General features: G+C 44.6%; 1 protein-coding gene across 2 annotated transcripts in view; it reads left to right on the top strand.

Moving 5' to 3' along the window:
- KLF7 (KLF transcription factor 7) overlaps positions 1-18,782 on the top strand; it is a 59,826-nt gene that overhangs the window by 17,350 nt on the left and 23,694 nt on the right. For both annotated transcript variants that reach the window (XR_011904354.1, XM_072342190.1), the window contains exon 2: positions 11,740-12,352. Coding sequence is in view for 1 of the 2 variants with exons in the window: in XM_072342190.1 (XP_072198291.1) it covers positions 11,740-12,352 (613 nt within the window). In the remaining variant the exon portion in view is untranslated. The remainder of the gene's footprint in view (positions 1-11,739; positions 12,353-18,782) is intronic.

Raw genomic sequence — 18,782 nt, 5'->3', positions numbered from 1 at the left:
TCCCAGGATCATTCCCTATGAGGCAGAGGCTCAGCCTGTGGTCTCTTATGCAACTCCTCCTTGCCTAGCATAAAGGTTACCTTTGTGTGTTTCTAACCAAAATAATATTGCAGCTCCTGAAAGCTGTAATTGGTATGTGGGGGAACGTGATGTTTATGTTTATCTGTTACAGGGATGGTACCATAGAAGAGTGACAGAGTTCTGAAAGTGCTTAGGATGATGATAGCTGGCAACAGACCCTGCCTCTGAGGGCTACTAAAAATGACTTGAGCAATACTGATGATAAACAAAATGGTGGGGAGGGTTAGTTGTGCCACAAGGAAGGGGACACCAGTTCTGCAGCAGGAGAACTGTCATTCCTCAGCAACAGAATGCATGTCCTTGCTCTTCCCCTTCCTGCAGGCCAAGCCAAGTGAGCCTGGACACAGTCTTCCAGGACATGACGATGGAGACTTCCATCCCATTGCAAAAAGACAAAAGAGGGAAGGAGCAGTATACAGCTGCTCCACAAAAGCAGACTTATTGTAGAAGGTACTGTGTGGGCTTAAATGAATGTAGAAAAGGAAAATCAGGGAAAATAAGACTCTTAAGGTAAACTAAATTTTTAAAATGTTTGAGTTGGAAATAGACCCAATAGCATGTCTGCTCTTGGGATTATAATAGCCACAGTATGTTTCTCCTTCTCTTGTTGGTAAACGGGTTTTCTTTGTTTCTTCTTCTGGAGAGTGGTGACAGACCAGAGTACCCTATACTAAACCCTTTATGTTTAGCAGTGAGTTGGAACTGTGTGTGATTGTTCAATCAGTAAGGCTCTATGCTGCGAGCATATCTTCTAATTCTGAGCAACATCGTTAGGGCCGTCTGATCTTGGAGAAAGGCACAGTGTCCAGACTCACTCGGTTTATTTAAGGATGGGGCTGAATAGCCAAATGTCTCACTAAAGTTCTCTGAGCAGTAAGGTGCAGGCAGAGTGAATGCTGAAAGCCTTGCAGCATTGTCAGCAGAGAGGCCCTCAGCTTCAGAAGGTGGTGCTGAGTGTTGTGCTCATTATCGACCTGGAATTAATTTGGGAACCCTCACAGTTAATCTGAGAGGGACAAATGCCAGGAAAAACTTGAGGCAGGGCCTGGCAGTCCTGTACATTGTTCTCCAATACATTTCCAGGGAGGTTTCCCCAGGAGAAAAAGAGAATGGCAAGGGGCAGTGCCTTGCCTTGACCACAAGGCTCCTGCCAAAGTGAAATGTTACTGAGCAGATGCAGTGTGAAGGAAGGGAAGGAGAGGATGCTAGTGGGGAAAGCGGCTGGAAAGAAGAGCCTCTGGAAAGTACTTGTGTCAGGCAGCTTCCTGAGCAGGTCTTAGTCAGGTCCTTTCCCATCCTTCATCTCTTTCACTTGATGCTGCGGAAATTCAGCATCTCCTGATGCTTCATCAGAGCACTCAGCCTTTGCTTGCAGTAATGTAGTACCACCCTCTGGGACTTTCTATGTTGTAAACTCTGCAGACCTGGCATTTGGCAGGTACCCTTACTGGGCATTTCTGTGAGGGTTGTCATGATGGCTTATCACATATCTAGATCCTCTAACAAAAGAGCAAGGCTCTTGTGCACAGAAAAGTCTTGAGTTGACCATGTTGGCCACTTGGATGCTGGGAAATTGTTAGATCTTCCAGGAATACTAAGACACTGCATTCCTTCTAGGCTATTTTTCTGGCTGCTACTTCTATTAATAACTTTGTCCTGAAATAGCACTTTCATATGGCAGTGTATTAAAATCCATAACAACTGGGTGGATGTCCACAGTCAACAGACTGAACAAGCCAGAGCAAGAGCTGTGTGTAAGTTGGCTCACAGAGGTGTTCTCGCTCTGGGCAGCTGGTAATGGGACTTGCTGAGCTTTCTTAAGTCAGTCGTTGGGAGGGTTCTTGGTGGCATCTCCCAGCTGTCCATCTTATGCAGCAGCTGCTAACTGTACAGCCTGCTGCAAATTGCACCGATGCAGGGAAGATCTCTTTCTTTCACGGGGAGGGTGCACTACCTGGTCTAGGTCTGACAGCACACCTTGACTTGCCAGTAGTATCCACAAAAGGATGTACCAGATATCTTTTTGTTTGGTCTAAGGCATTTTGGGGACACAGGTCTCTTCAGGTGCCTGTGGGCAGGTGCCTGTGTTGCTGGTGAGTGGCTGGGCTGATTCTGGCAGGCTCTTTTCCAGTATGCTCCAGCAAACTGCTTTAAAAAGAGGACCCTGCTGCTTTTATTGAGACGTGTGGCAGCACAAGTGCACCGTCTGCAAGATTTGAGGCTGGATCAGAATCCCCAGTGGCTTAAGTTTTGGCACAAATGCTTTGGCAGTGCAACATAGAGAAGGAAAACAATGGGAAAACATTCTTGGCAGCAGGGGGGTACCCTTTAGAGAGCACCTGCTGTTGAGTAACAGGCAAGTTTACCTGCCCTGGGATGCATGAACTCTAATTTCTTTGCAAAGATGTATAAAATACTGGGTAGATGTGACAATAACCAGATAGTGAATACCTCCAAATGCACTGCTGGCCTATGTTAAGAGTCCAAGCATCGAGGTGTCTGAAGATGGTGGTGTTTTCAAATTCTTCCAATTTTTCCATTTGGTCCACATCATTCCTAATAAAATAGACAGGATTTGTAATATAAAATAACAATCTCTGGCCATTGAAGACCATGTCAAATTCTGCTCCATGTAAGCCGGAGCTAAATGGTGCTGACTTAGAGCTGAGCTTAATGGAGTTTTGAATGTTGGCAAGGTCCTCAGCTGATGTAAACAGGAACAGTGAAATCAGTGCTGCTCTGTGCTGATTTAGCCCAGCTGAGGATCCGGTTGTGCTTCCCATCGCTTTGTTTCTGGATTGCGTTTTTTCTCAGTGTGATGATGAAACCTGAGGCTGCTGTCTTTTCCCTTCCCAGACTGGTACACTTATCAGAGCAGCACAAGCATCTTCTTGCTCTTGTAAGATAACAAATAGCCCAAATTATTTTTAAAACAGGAGAAAGAAAAAACAGCAAGTGGCTTTTCTAAGAGCAATTAGACAGTTGCTGTGTTCATGTTAGAGTTTAAGCAGTGCACTGTTCCCTACATGGCTTGGGGCAGTCTTTGGTTCTATATGTTTATTGTGGTTTAGAAATGGTATAAATGCTCTTCTATTCTTTCTAGTTCTGACCTTATTCTACTTCGTATTCCCCTACTTCCTCCTGCATCCTGTTTCCCAGACAGGTCCCCACCTTTTCCTCCCCACAGCCAAAAACAATACAAAAGGCAATGTACAAAAGGTCTTTTTGAGCCATGAGATGTGACAGTGAATGAGCATCGTGTGTGGAGTAGAGGCAATAGTCCCAGCAAACAGATGCTGATCATACAAATTTGAGGTGAGGAATGGCATGTTTTGGGGTTAGGAATTCAGTGTTATACATCCTCCGCTTTCATGTGTTTTTAGGTCAGAGCAGAGGTGACTCACAGCCCTCACAACCCAGAATGCTCTCTTATGAAATGTACTGCATGTCAAGTGTATCGATGACTTCTCCTCTTAAGATTTTTAGTTAATTGTGAAGAATTGTGCTTCCAAATATGTTGCCTGAGCCCACGAGAGCGCAACCAGTGTACTCATTAGTGCCACCTGATGAGGAAATGTGAAGCTATCTCTGGGTGTTAATGGAACATCTCTAGCTAGTACATCTTTTTCATTCATGATCCAATCTGGACTAATTACAAGGAATCCAGTTCTGCTCTGTAACCCCACAGCAATACTTCGTAGGGATGAATCTTAATTGAGATCGAGACCTAAAATATTGCTCTACTTTGTACACTTCACAGCCGTCAGCATTTACTTTAGCATATCCATTTCCTGTGAGAAGTTTACCACACTCTGGGGCATGCTTTGAACCCAATCCTTTGATTTCAGTGGGAGATGGAACGGGCAATTCTAGGAGCTAATTGTCCCTTTTTGCTATTTATAATGCTAAATTAAAGCTGCTTCCAAGTGGGACAGCAACAGGTTAAATACCTACTCAGTGAAGTTTGGAGGAAAGTTTGTAGTGAGGGCTGCTAGCCAGCTCACTGGGAGCAAGGCTGTTACACAAAGAAGTGATCTCTTCAGAAAGATTCTGAAAGGCGTTATTTATATGTATCTATATATAATAGCTTAAAGGGCTTTTGTATGCCTACTTGTGGTCTGAACTGCAGGGCAGCACACAGTGCATGCTCTGATGTGTAAGCGCACATGGGTTTTATCATATTTGATACTAGCACAATGGGCTGCTTCCACTTCTGAGTTCATTTGGACATCCTTAATCCTTTGCTGACACTGCTGCTGTGTTTTGTTGTGACTGCTTCAGATATTTTTTTAATCATTATTAAACAGTCAAAAAAAAACCAACAAAAAAAAAACCAAAAAAAAAACAAAGCAAAAAAAATCCCAACCAACACAAGCCCTCCAAAGCCCTGCTTCAGCGTTCACAGATTTCTTTCATCCATCTTTTTAATCTAGATGCCTATCAAATTCAGCCATGCTTAGCTGCAGTCCTTTGTTCAGTATCTCACAACTAGTGCACTGAAGCTCTCTATGCTTAGAGCCCTAATGCCACAGACTTTTAGTGAGCAAATACGGTTTGTCCATTTACAAAAACATTTGACTGATGTGATTTATTTAATTATCTCTATTTGGGGGACAAATCTGGATTTTGACTTCTTGATTAGATTTGTGGATTGTTCTGTTTGAGATATTTGTTTCACTACCCGTTTCTGCTGGTGGAAATCGCTAGTTTATGGCACAAGTGTTTTTTTTTCCCTTTGAGCTTTAGAGGCTGACCAAAGTCTTTGCCGACCCTGGCTACATCCTGCCCCAGAGCAACAGGAAGATGGCTTCTGTTTATGTGAAGGTTGTGATGTTGCTCTTTAAGTGAATCTGCAGACTTCTTACATTAAACATTATCTTTGCTTAATGAGGTTGGGGTTTCTGACTTCAGTATCTTTTATGGTCATAAGGAAAACACTGTGAAAAGAATGCAGGGAGAAAGCTGCCAGGGTCGTGATACAGGAACATTCTTTGAGAGTGTTTTTGTGCCTGAATAATAGTGAATGGGCTGGTTTGGCTAAATACATTTCCTTAAAAGTTCACTCTTTGGGCTGACACCAAGGGGAAAAAATGGACACAGGTCACAGTTATCTTGAACGCATTTGCAAACCAAAACTTGGGTTCTGTGTAGAATATTCAACAGAAATGACAGAGTTAACAGACTTGCCTAGCTCTGTCTGCTGTCTGCTGAGACTCACTCAGATCCTGTGAGTGGACTGGCCTGGCAGCCCATGTGTGTGCTGGAGTTACCACAGGAAAGCAAGGCTTTGTATATCAGCTGGTCTTTGCTGACCATGTATGCCAGGTTTTGCTCTTGGAAAAAGCCTGCTAGTTGAGCATAGAGTTAACTTGGATTTGCTTCATATTTATGGGGGGCTAAGAATACATGCAGAGTTTTACTGTGAGTTAGGTGTCTGCTGGTACCTTATTGTTGTACCTGAAAAGTCTTTTTCTTAAGGAACTGCATAACATTTAGGTAGGATGAGCAGCACATGGCTAGGAGTTTTGCCATTCTTTGCTGTTGCCTAGCTGAAACCTTTGCTTACTGTTCATTCATTTCAGAGTGCAGTTTTCCCTTTTTTTTTCTGAATGTATTTAGCAGAACTACTTACTTTATTACTACCATTCTGTTAATTTTATGCCATCCCTAATGTTGAGCTTTGGATGTGCTGCAGCTTTTGACAACTAGCAACTGCCCAGTGAAAACTGCCAAGAGGAAAAGCTGGAGGTTTTGGCAGCTGGCTGGAAAGAGATGGCAACCTTGGAATAGATGGGCAAAAGTATTGGGGTTTGTTGTTATTCAGGAAGTAATGAAGGCTTTTTGTGGCAGGGAGGAGGTGGAGCTTTCAAAACTTGCTTTGGGGTTAAAGGAAAAAAAAAACATGACATTCCAGGGAAGGCAGGTAAATTTTGGACCTTTTACTCCTCTCAATTCTGAGCTGTCTCACAATATTCCGTTCAATATCTGGGAACCAAAATGCAAGTGCCACTGCAGCTGAAAGCTTTTGCTTTTCTGGTGAATGACGTACTGACACCAGGCACTGGACCTGGAAGCAAGCTGTCATAGTTCTGGTCTGAGTGAACCATGATAACCCTCGCCCTGGAGTCATTGTTTTGGGATGCTTTCAGATAGGGGATGTTTTCTGTTACAGTCTTGACACATCTGTAATTTTTTCACGTTACAAATGAGATCTGTTTTTTATGTGCCAGCGGAGAATGATGAGATCACAATGAAGGATGGAATTTGACCTTAGCTACTGCATATATAGTTCTGCTTTGCACCAATAAAGATTTGATGCAAAGAGAATCCTTTCAAGTACTGTAAACAGAGCTGGTAGATCAGACCTTCCTGTCAACCACATTTGACATTTTCATTCTCTGTCACAGCCTGATCTAAGTATCCAGCTTCTTAATTAGGTTTTGGATAGCTTCCAAGATTGGTGCTCCATGTCCCATTTTATCTGCAGTAAAATGGCACTTAGAATTAACTAGCACTTCCAATGAGGACTTCCCATAATCTGCTAGGAAAATTCAGAATCAAGATGCTATAAAGTACTTCAGCATCAACAAAACAGAGGAACCCACTGAATGTGTTGATTAGGTGTCTTCCCCAGATGGCCTCAAATCATTTGAAGTGTTTGGGCTTTGTTTTGCCCTTGGCTGAACTTCACTGTCACTGTGTTGTCCTGTCTGTAGCTGTAGAAAATAGGCAGGTACTTGAGTTCTGTGAAGGCTGTCTGCTGGCTGCTGTTAGGTGAGCGCTAAACTCTGCTGAAAATGGTGCACGTATCAACATATGAGTGTTTCTTTTCCACTGCATTCTGTAAGAAGTGTAGATTCTGTCAGGCATAGAGCAGCACTGCAGTGGTTGTCTTGTACTGCTAGAAGGATGTGGTCCTGTGCATGGAAGTGCTGTGGTGTGTTCTGCTGCGCTGGTGAAGAGGTGGTATGGTGTGGGGAACAAAGAGATGTCGCAGCTTACCAGAGTGTAGTTAGGAAACACCCATCACTATTTGTAGGTGATGAAAATGTACCTCTGTTGGGAAAGTGAACCTTTTTGCAATTGTGTCCAAAATTAAGATATCAGGCTGAGTTCTTTTTGGGAATGTGCACGTGCCAGATGGTCGTCCCTTGCTCACTGGCTTTTTACACGTACCCGGAGTTTACCAAAGTCGTATCCTATTATTTCTCAGCTATTATTCATCATTCATTTTAACTGGCTAAACTGAGGAGCAAGGGGCAAAGAAAATGACCCTTGTTAGTCAGGGCAGGTGGGTTGAAGTAGCTGAGTCACTTTTTATCCTTAGCCTGCAAAAACCATTTGACAGCAATCAACAGTCTTACTGATCTTATGTCCCTGAAAGGAACCATCTTCCTGTTCCCATTACAGTTTTGAAGCCCTTATTGCCACAAATCCTACGGGCACTAGGCAAGTATGTTTAATACCTATCAGGTTACCTGCCGTGTAGCAATGTATGGCATAGGAAGGCTTAGTTCACACATGAGATGTATTACATCTATTAGAACCATCTCCCCATCTCTTGCATGAGTGTGTAATGGGAATCCAGATGTCCAGCAGGTCTGGCAGTGACAGCAGGAGCAGCTTGCTCCTGTCTCATGTAACACTGGACCACTGTCCTCTCAGGCTGATGGCAGAAGCAGTGGATTTCACCAGCGTCTGAATCTAGCGGTGTGGGCTCATGTCTCTGGGTAGCTGTCAGTGTCCTGCTGCTCTCACAGAACTGTTAGGTTTTGCTGCACTTGTTGGCAAGTAACTTTGTGGGAATGGAGACAGAAGAGCTATCCTGCTGCTTTTGATGGTCCGTAAGGCTGGTGGTCTCAGTCTGAGTGGCTTCACAAGCTCAGAGCTCAAGATAAGGGGGTGAGCGTACGTGGCTTAAAAATGGTAAGCCTTGCTAGGGCAGGAGTGAAGAAGACAGGCTGCATTGAAAACGCTCCTTGCCACTCCCCAGGCAATTTGGGCCCCAGCGAGGGGAAGGTCACATGAGGTACTTGGCACGTGTCAGAGAGTGCATATGGGGAAGGAAGCTTTGTTCTGCAGGCCGTGGCCTGCCTGGGCAGCAAGTAGGGGCTGACGAGAATGCTGCAAGGCTGCAGCCTAAGCCCTCCTCGGGCTTTGTCTGCCATGCAGATGAGATGGAGGTCATCGGGCGCTGCTCAGCTTCCCCCTGTTGTCTTGGTGGAGGGACTGAGGGGGGTGGGAGGGGGAGAAGGAGGGGCTTCATTATATTGTTTCATATCCTTTGAGTTGTTTTTTTTTCCCTTCTCTATGGGGAGATGGGCTTGATCCACTGGTTTTGGATTTCTGAGGCAGAAGGCAAGGCATGACCAGCTGGTGTCTTGAAATGGCACAGGTGCAATGGCTGTGGGAGGGGGGAGCCAGGAATAATTACAGGTTTCTGAAGCATCAGGCTTTGCCTGAAAAGGGCTCATTGAGAAACAGCTCTTTATGGAAAATTAATGGTTAAGCTGGAAAAACTGTCAGGCCTACCATTGTTATCTCTGGGCTAGTGGTGCCTTAAAGGAGCAGCGCCTCCTGCTTGCATCCATGGGCCCCCAAAACCAACATGCAGCTTTCTGGTCCTGGCAATTGAAATCTCCTGCCACTGTTGTCACATTTAATGGCTTTGAGTCCCAGCCTTTCTTTTTTTCCCTACTTCTATCCCTAATTTCTGATTATGTTTACACTCTACTCTGGAGGCCTTCTATTTATTAGCCCCCCAGATCCATTTCTGCCCCATTGGATGAAGGCTAAGTGAGACAGAAAGCCCAAATTACATGATGTGGAGGGGTAAAAAACATCACCTCTTTTGTTTGGTGTGTAGCATCGGTTCTGAAGAACTGTGGGGTTTGCTTGGAAAACTGCCCCCAAACCCTTAATTCATCTAGGGATAGGCCAGATCCCCAGCTACAGCCATTCTCCAGTCCCACAGCTGCATGTGAAGCAGCACACAGGCTTTTTATGTCCATGAGAGCTATCTCATTTGTTACTGTGAGCGGCCCCAGCATTGCTTCCCTCATTGCTGGAACCAAGGTGTCTGCTTTCCTGTGGGAGAAGAGTGAGCAGGGTTACTAGGTGCTGGTGCCACAGGGACAGCATGGGTGCTTTCTGCTGCTTCTCCAGGAACCAATTCAGATGGACCTTCAGAACAGGGGACTCCTGAGTGAAAGCTGAAAACCTTGTCCTCTGTCCCTCAGGAGAAGTCCTTGGCCCCGAGCTGAGGTGGGTTTCAAGGTGAAAAGTTCTGCTGCCATACAAGCCAGCAAGTTGAGGTTGCAGCAAAACCAGAAGCTGTGACACTTTGCTGTAAAGCTTATTGCTGATTCCCATCATTTCCAACTTTCTGCTGTGCTCAGGAAGTGGGGTAGCCTCAGGGGCAGCCTAGCGGATGTACAGGGCCAAGTCACATTGTTGCAGCAGGAAATAGGAACCGATCCAAAAATCCAGCTGAAGGAGCAGTAGGGAGAACAGAGAGCACAAATGAATGCTTTCTCGTGATGCTTGGAGTAAGGCTGTTGGAGAAATGAGCTGGCAGTCCCCGAGGGGAATCCTCCAGGTCCGGAATGTTGAGCTTGCACTGAGTTAGTGTCCACATCATTGTTCCTCAGCCTCATTCTGTTTAGGAGGTGGAGCAGCAGGCTTCTGATGATCTCGCTTCAGTTTTTGTCAGCTGTTGTCTGTTGGAAATCACTGCTGGAAGAAAAGAGGATAGGTGGTTGTTGCAGCCTCTTGGTTTCCTGGGGCAGTGCAGCAGTTTAGTGTTAACCCAGAGCAGAAGGCAGCAAAGTGCCCAAGCTGTGGGCTGCAGCTTGCAGGTGCCAGTTCCCAGGTACTTCTGTAAGGTTCAACATTGGTTGAACCTCTGCTGAGTGTCAGCAGCCCAAGAACTTACCAACTTCATCTTCCAGTGATTTGGCAAAAGCAGTTCTTCAGAGATCCCATTTATGGTAGATAAAGAAGCAAGGCCCCCTGCTAAGTCTGAGCAACTTGATTGTTTGGTGGTTTGCTTAAAGCAAGACTGCTGACTAGTAAGTCCAGGCACACTGCATACACATTCTCATGTGACTCCACTGAAGTATAGCACTTCTCATTTGAGTATATTGCCCTTTTTATGTTGTTATTGTTTTTTCGCCAAGTCTCTACAGCTCGGATCTATGGTTGGGTGTTATTAAGTGATCAAATAAATAACAGTCTGACAGAATCTTTTTTTTGAATTCAGAAACTCTGGAATTCATCCCACTGAATTGTATCTGCAAACAGTAGTGTTGGTTTCAGGCTACACTGAAAGTAATAATCCTAAGTCAGATGGTAGCTCCTAAAAAGCTGTGAATGGAGCCTTTTTGTGCTCCTATTGAGGTTTATACTCAAAAGACAGGAGTCTCTGTCTCATCTCTGGTGGTACAAAGCTTTTGTTTCTTGATCAGATGTTGGGCTTCTGGGTTGAGATGTAGTTGGACCATTAGCTCCATTAGGCTGCACTGAATATTTTTGCCTAAAAATCCCTTACTTTATATCTTTAAAGTGTTCCCTTGGGAGTTGTTTTTAAAAGTTCCAAAAAAAATCTCTGTTAGTATGTATGTTTTTTAAGTCTTGTAAAATTGCAGTGAAGGTATTAAACCAACTGTCCTTTCAGGCAGCAAGAAATGAAAAACAACACTAATAAACTCCATTAAAAGCTCCCAAAACTACAGATAATGGCTTTCTATAAATAATAAAAGTCTATAATGTTGGTTCTGGAGAACATTGGGCAGCATGGTGGTGCCTGGAGGCTTTATTGCTGCTAGTGCTAGCTTAGGGTAGCTCATACAAGGTACGTGCAAGTAGTAGGCTCGCCCCATCTTCCTGCTATAATCACTGCTACAGAGATTTAGAAACACATTTTTATGAGGCAGCATCTCTGCCTGCATCTTCACCTACTTTTCAAGATGCTGTGTGCGTGTGCTTGTGTGCAAGTGTGGTGTTCTGTGAACAGGAGCTCTACTTGTTCAGATGAGACAAAAGCTAAGAGACCTAAAAGAGGCACTAGGTTCCTCTTGTCACACCTTCATCTTCTCTCAGCCCCTTCAAACAAGCTATGCTGTTACTGGGAGATGTTCTTTGTCTCCTCGTATCTTAAAATGATATACTTCAGATTTATGTCATTTTGAGAGAAGATTGGGCCTCAGCCTACAATGCAGAGTTAGGTTTGGAGTGAAACGTAATGTGTATGAAGGAAGAGGAAGGAATTAGTTGGAGAGGTGACTTTCTGTATGTGCCAGGAGATTGGGAGATTTGATTGTTGCACGTAGAGGTGATTGTTTGCCATATTACATTTGAAATGCAGCAGTGTGCACATTTGCATGAAAATTTGGTGGATGCTTTTCAGCTGTTATTGTCTATGTTACCATAATATCCTCTACCACACACAGATATTCCCTTACCCTGTGTCTGAGAAGCTTCAAACGAGTGCCAAATCCCCATGCTTCCCACAAAGCAACCGTCTTTTAAGAAGGGGCTGCTGCACATGAGTGCTGTCTCTAGATGGCTCTAGACCATGCTGTTCTCCTGCCCTCGGTGGGAGCTCTGCTGTGATCTCTCCCTAATAGTGAAATCTTTCCCTTCATTCCCCTCCTGCAGACATGCCTTGAGTTGGAGCGATACCTTCAGACTGAGCCACGGAAGATCTCTGAGAGTTTTGGTGAGGACTTGGACTGCTTCCTTCATGCCTCCTCAGCTCCGGATGCAGAGGACAGTATCCGACGGCTGGACCCCATCCTTTTGCCGGTGGAGACGAGTATGTGCGACAAAAGCACCAACATGGACATTATCCTCTCACGGGACAAGCTGCTGTCTGAGACGTGCCTCAGCTTGCAGTCCACCAGCTCTTCCACAGAAAGCTACACGGCCGTCAACCAGGCCCAACTCAATGCAGTAACCTCATTAACACCCCCTTCCTCTCCGGAGCTCAGCCGCCACCTTGTAAAAACCTCACAGACTCTCTCGGCGGTGGATGGCACGGTCACTTTGAAATTGGTGGCCAAGAAATCTTCCCTCAGCTCCATGAAAGTGAGTGTAGCAGCAGCAACCGCTGGGACAATAAAGAGCGGACAAAGTGACAGTGAACAAGGAGGAACAGGACTGGAAGCATCTCCAGAAAACAAGAAGAGGGTTCACCGCTGTCAGTTTAATGGGTGCCGGAAGGTTTATACAAAGAGCTCCCACTTAAAGGCTCACCAGAGGACTCATACAGGTACTTGTGTAGGATGCTTCTCTCATCTTGTCCTCCTGCCACCTAACTGTAACCATCTCCTTTTATTTTCACTTAGAGAAGAGAAAAAAATCTCTTCTAAAAAGTCCAAGCCTCTATCTATGAAGCAGGGCAATGGAAAGCAATGGAAAAATATGGCAGGACAGCAAGTATATAATCTTTTCAACAGAATGGAGGAATTTGCTGTCTACCATCAGCATATCGAGTTTTTGTGTGTTTTGTGGGACTTGATGGAGAGTAATTTTAGGATACTGAAAGGATGGAAGATGTATCATCTGTTGTAGAACTGTGGGCATGCCAATTTGGGTTTTCTGAGCTCAGTTCCCCAAGACAGCTTTAAAAACGTTAATTTTAGTCAAGTGTTAATTGCTTCAAATAGAAAATACTGTGAGTAGGTTTTTGCTGCCTTTTGTGTAGGAGAAAGGAAAAATCATATTTCAGTTCTGAGATATACAGTAGGATATAGGAATGTTTCTGTGAGAGGAAGCTTGTGTGTAGATGCAGATGTGTGTACACAGATTCCGTACCCTTGAGATCTCTCTATTTTGGGCTATGCTAGTGATGAAATACAGTGAGAATAAATGGGAGAATTGCATGGAGTTTGGATGGAGTAGCTTAGACAGAGAGGGAATAGGATGTATGGAAAGGTACTGGGCAGTTATTTTGGATAGTATTGATTAATGATGCATGTAAGCTTTACTGTGAAAGAGTCTTGAAGCATACCAAATTGGCTTCAGTTTAGCTGTTCAGCATCCCTCCTCTCCTGTCGTTTGTTCACAGTCCCCAGTAGCTTTTCGGCTGGCATTCATTGGCAGTAATAGCCGTGCAGTTTGCTAGCATTGCTGCTTTGTTCTAAGCCTCACATGTGAGATGATAAATTCCCATTAGCACTATCTTATCATATGATTATTCTTGTTTCCAGAGGGATTGCTGTAATCAGTTTTTTCAGTTTTACTGTAAAATGTGTGGTCTCTTACAATAACTGCACATTTAATTCATGATCTTATCATGCACGCAGGTTCCTAGAAGCGAGATGGTTCTTGCAAGGTAGAAAATAACATGTTGGACCGGTGCAGTAAATCAAACAAATGTGTGGGCTGTTAAGAGAGCTGCATCCATCATGTACTAGGCAGCGCTGTAAAAGTTACATGGTCTGAAGTATAAATCATATTAAGACATGAGGCATTGTTTTTGATCTTTTAATATGAGCTTTCTGGCGCTTTTCCTGTGGATAGCCACCTTACCAGGAGTGACCTCCCTTGCAATTCCATGATTTCAAAGCCAGTGAAAATAGTGCTTTCATTTTAAGACCTGCCATGGTACAGTCAGGAGGATCCTTGTACTGCCAGTGCAGCTGTGAGGGTAACCATAGGGATACAGGCTCCACCATGGCTGCCCTGGTGGATGTCCCAGAGGAGGCCTCCCTGTGTGCCAAGGGGCTCCCTCCAGGCATGCGTCTGGGCAGATTGCAAGTTGGCAGATTGCCTTGTCCCTTCAGATGTGGCCCCTGCGTTCCTCTTCAAGCTGCAAGTGATAGTCTTACATGGCTGCTCCTGAAGTTAGCCAAGGATGTGACATATTCACCTAGGAGGGATAAACTTGTGAAATTTCTATGTTCTTATCACCCAGCAGGTGGCAATGGGGACAAAGAATCCTAGGAAAACTGCTAGCTACTCTTTCAAGACCTCCTCCCTTTGAAGTCAAAATCTTGCAAGATTTTGCATGCTTTTGTACCCATCCTTAGGTCTGGTTGAATTTTGTATCCTTCTCGTAGGTAATATCAGCAGTCAAATCTTGTGCTTTACAGTTAGTGCACAATAAGAAACATGTCTCACTGGCACCCTGTTACCTTCATGGAATAGCCTTCAACTGCACACAGTGCCATATGCACATCCATCCATCCACAGCAGTACTCAGTGTGGTAAGAAGGTCAAGTCCCTTTGCTAGCTGATGGGGGAGACCTGTATTGGCATGAAGTCACTGCAGCTGTGTGGATACAGCTTCCATCACTCTCTGCAGCCAAATAAGCATCCTATACCCAATTACATTCCAGCTGTCCACAGCTGTGTAGAAAACATGGTTTTATTTTGCGGCATGGACTTGATACATCCTCATTGTTAAACTCTCTGCTGCAGGAGCTGGGAGCTGCTAGGAACCTGACTCCCACTGCACACAGAGGAAAGTTTAAAGTAGTATCTGAGGATCTTGGGAGCAATCTGAGTGAATGTTGGGGAGGCCTGTAATAGGACTTTGTAACTAGCTTACTTGGGTCCAAGCACAAACTCATTTTGGCCCCTTTGTCCTGTTTCAGTGCTCTGTTCTTTTGAAATCACTAGCAGTGATCAGAAGGGGTATAGTCAAGACATTACTTCTTTTTTCTCTGACCTCTGCAGTAGGATAACCCCACAGGGAGCTCTGGAACTTCCTGTAGAAGAGAGGGACAGAGGGGACTATCTGTGGCAGTCCCCTGCCACAGTAAATGGCAGGGCTGCCTCCTTTCCCATGAGTGCCTTCAGCGCTGGGGACAAGCAGCCCTATTCTCCATCAGTGCTTTGTTGTTTTGCAGCCAGCTTGGAATTGTGGCGAGCTGTGTGTTCTGTGAGTTTTGAATGCACCCAGCAGTGCCAATAGCTGGTAGCCACTAGGCTTAGTCAGCGACTGAGCCGGGGGGTCTGAAATGATTGCAAGTTATTTTCCTTTGGCTGGTAGCTTGTTAGTATGTCAGGAGGGAACAGTCTGCCAGCATGGGCTCTGTGCAAGTGGGCATGAGTGCCCCGACAGACTAAGAGCTCTCAGTGTGGGGCAGGAAGGCAGATGCAGGCTGGTCACCTAACTTGCATGTGCAGTGTCCACTTGCTGGATCAAAGGGATTTACTGCCATGCATGAAAACAAGAAAGCCACAGGCTGGGGAGCTGCAGGGCAGAAGGCAGCGGAAGGAGGTTGCATTCCTTTCGGTCCTATGTAACGCTGACCAGACAGAGGCAGGCTGGCCTTCCTCACAGCAGGATGAGCCAGACAGGGCTGGAGGCAGTGCAGACTGATAGCAGCTTGCTGGGTTGGAACCTAGCTTTTGCGGCATTCCTTCACTGGGGAGCCGAGACAGTCAGATCCCACACTGCTTGTGGTGCTGTGCAAGCTTCCCTAGTTTTCTCCTGCATCTCATCCATTCAAAAATTAGGACAGCTCTGTAAGGCCCATTGATGGTTGAAATGGTTATGAAAACAACTCCTCAGTGACCTTTGGAGAGGGAGAAACAATTATCGTTCTGGGAGAAAATTTAATCTAGAAGGGGAAACATTGTCTGGGTGGGATGGGAAATTAAAACTTTTGATTGTATGTGAAGAAAGCTAGAGCACCTAAAGTGAAGGATGTGTAAAGGAGCTAGGAACAGTGTCAGGACTGACTGTCTGTCTGTCAGAGGGCAGCAAAGAAGCCATGCTGGGGTGAAGCGGTGGCTATGGAAGGTGAGCTGTACAAATGGAAATGCTGTGCTGCCAGAGTGGGGATGAAGTAAAAATAAAACCTAGCAAAGGAGCCACTGAGACTGGCACTGTAACCCAGCTCTAACACATTCTCTCACACTTATTCACAGAGCAGACATCAGTGTCTCCTTTAAGAGACAGGAATTCTAGTCCAGCCTTCAGACAGGCATGGAGATGAATTGCCAACGTAATGGAGAACAGAGGGGAGAGGAATTAGCATGAGCCAAAGAAAATGTATAGTCATCAGTTCTTCCTAAATTAGAAAACAGGATATTGCTGGTGAGTATCTGGATGCAAATATGTTTAAGGGCGAGCTGGCCTGTGACCTATGGAAAGATTAGTCATGAGGAAGTCACTGATTCCCTGGGATCAAAGACCTGTGGAAGAGATTTCTATCTCCTGACCAAACAGCTCACATCAGCCTTCCTTGCCGCAGTGTACATGGGAAGGTATGAGGTGACATGGATGCTTTATGGCCAGAGATAAAACATGGTGTGTAATCTAACCAGGAAATCCTGAAGATTGTGGTAATGATAAAAAGTGACCCCTGGAGCATTTTGCTGGGGTTTGCATGTTGTGAGGATCAGGTTTTGAGTTTTGGTTTTTTTAGTTTACACATATTATTCAGGCTATCTGGTACGACCTCAAATCAACTCTAATCAACGTGAGTTTACCACTTCACATCTTTACTTATGTTTCTAAAGCCTCAAACAAGCAGGGGATGCCCATGTAAATGGGTAGTAGGAGTCTATGTGCTGTCTTAAGATAGCTCTTATTTATATGAAGTTTGCTTCACGTTGTCATGACATCTTATTTTAAATTATGCAGTTCTTTGATCCAAAGTGCTGGGTGAGAGTAAGCAAAACAAATAAATCCACCCTGCAGGAAAACACATTACTGTGTTTGAAGGAAAAAGACAAGAGGTGCACGAGAGAATTAGAGCATTAAAGAAAGCAAGGATTTTGAGATGGGGTTTAAAATGACAAAGTTTTCCAAAATTGCTGGGGCTAGAAGTGGAAGTGATGAGAATTTGGGCATGACTGCAAAAGAAAGAATTGAGGTGGGAAGGCTGGATGATAAATGAAGAGGATTAATTTGAAGTGAAAGCATAATAGAGAAAATGAAGACCCTATGTGTCAGTGTTAACCCATAGATGGAAGCTGCAGTGCTGTGTTGTGCTAATGAGGTGGCAGTGGTGAACAGAGAGACAAAGATGAGAAAGAAAATACAAATGGCCACGCAAAGCACTAGTTCTGCAAGATGAGAGATTCTGAATAATGAGTAAGGGACAAGCAGTTGGGAGAACAGGATATCTAGAACAGGAGGAGTAAAAGCCAGGGCCCAGGAATTTTTTGTTGTGTAGCAAGAGATCCACAGCTTTGCCACAGATCCACGGCTCTGCATGTGGGGCTGGGATATGGCAAAGGGACACGGAGGAAGCTCCCATGGCAGTGGCTGAAGCAGTGGATGAATGTGCTGCTGGAAACCGAGGCAGGAGGGGTGTGTGAGGACCCCTTCATTCATGCCTTGGTTTGTTTGGAGGCATAGTTGCATTGCCAAATTGGAAAGATGTGTTTTGTTAGTTCTGTTCTCTTTTTAAATTTAATCTAATTAAAGCTGATTAAAAGAAGCCAAACCTGATCATGAGCTCTTTAAAAACTTTTTCTTTTTGAAGCCATTTAACCATTTGGCAAGATTAGAGGGAAGTCTTATGATTTCAGTGTGCTGGTCCAGAGCTTCATTTTGTTATTGCAGTGAGAGCTCAGGCTGAGACAATGTGCTTTGTGAGTGACACAGACGGCAGGAGAGGCCCTGCCAAAAGCAGCCCTCGGCATTTAACGCACCCATGCTGTTCGCCATTGCTTGGTTGCTGGTACCATAATCCCCAGTCCTGTGTTTCTGCTCCATCATTTGCCAATTCAGTAGCACAGGTAGGGAGACAGTTGTAATAATGGGGCTTGAAAATAGAAATAGCTATTGTTTGTTTGCTGTATGAGACGATTTTTGGTACAAGGGAAACCTAGAAAAGGATGCAGCAGCAGTGGGAGGGGTAGTGCAGGTGTCTCTGAGCCACTGCTCATTTGTCACCTGGTGTATTCCTCACATCCATCCATCCTTGAACCCCTTGGAGTCACCTAGCAAAGAAGATGGAGGATGTGGCTCACAGAGTACCACCTCAGAGGAGCAGATGGCACACATGGTGTAGCCTGAAAAATGTATTTGAAGGTAGGTGAAGGGCAAGCATACGATGCAGACTGAAGGGCAGATTTCATGTGTTAAATTGTCCAGTTTTGCTGGATTTTAGGAGAAAGTGTGCCTGTGTCTTCAGAACACTTTTGTCTAACATCACTGTCAAAAGCCAGTTGCTTACCAAACGTCAAGCAGGAAATGGTAGCGTACAGCTGTAGGCTGAAATAAATATGAAACAAGAACTTTGAGTTGGGGAGTTTTAAAGACCTGTGTAGCCCTTTTGGACAGGGGAGGACAAAATACTGCACAGGACTTTCTTTACCTGCAGATCTCTGGGCTCCAATACGCTTGAACTGGAGAGAACTTAATAGATTAGTTGGACAATTTTGCAATATCATTCTAGTTTTTTATGACGACCTTAAGTGACCATTAGAGCACTAGAAGCACCTATTAGCTCTTGGAAATGAATGTCATAAAAATAGAGGCATTTGTACCTGCATATGCTTTTGTTCAATCTGGAACTGCACTATGGTTAATTCTCCATGAACTTCCATTTGGATGCTTTCTTGTTGGTCACCTGCAACTTAGCTAAGCTTTTTCTTGATCTGAAATTTTTCACATCTGGTAATTTTCCAATGTGGTTGTTGTTAGTTACTTTAGGAGGTGGAGGGCAAATAATATATATATATATATATATTTAGTAAAATATGGCATGTGTGCTGGGGATGGGCGGGGAGAA

This window comes from Excalfactoria chinensis, chromosome 7 (genome assembly GCF_039878825.1).
Source record: "Excalfactoria chinensis isolate bCotChi1 chromosome 7, bCotChi1.hap2, whole genome shotgun sequence".
In the NCBI taxonomy this organism is placed as follows: domain Eukaryota; kingdom Metazoa; phylum Chordata; class Aves; order Galliformes; family Phasianidae; genus Excalfactoria; species Excalfactoria chinensis.
The sequence above is the reverse complement of the archived record's forward strand: the minus strand, read 5'-3'. Positions and strand labels throughout refer to the sequence as shown.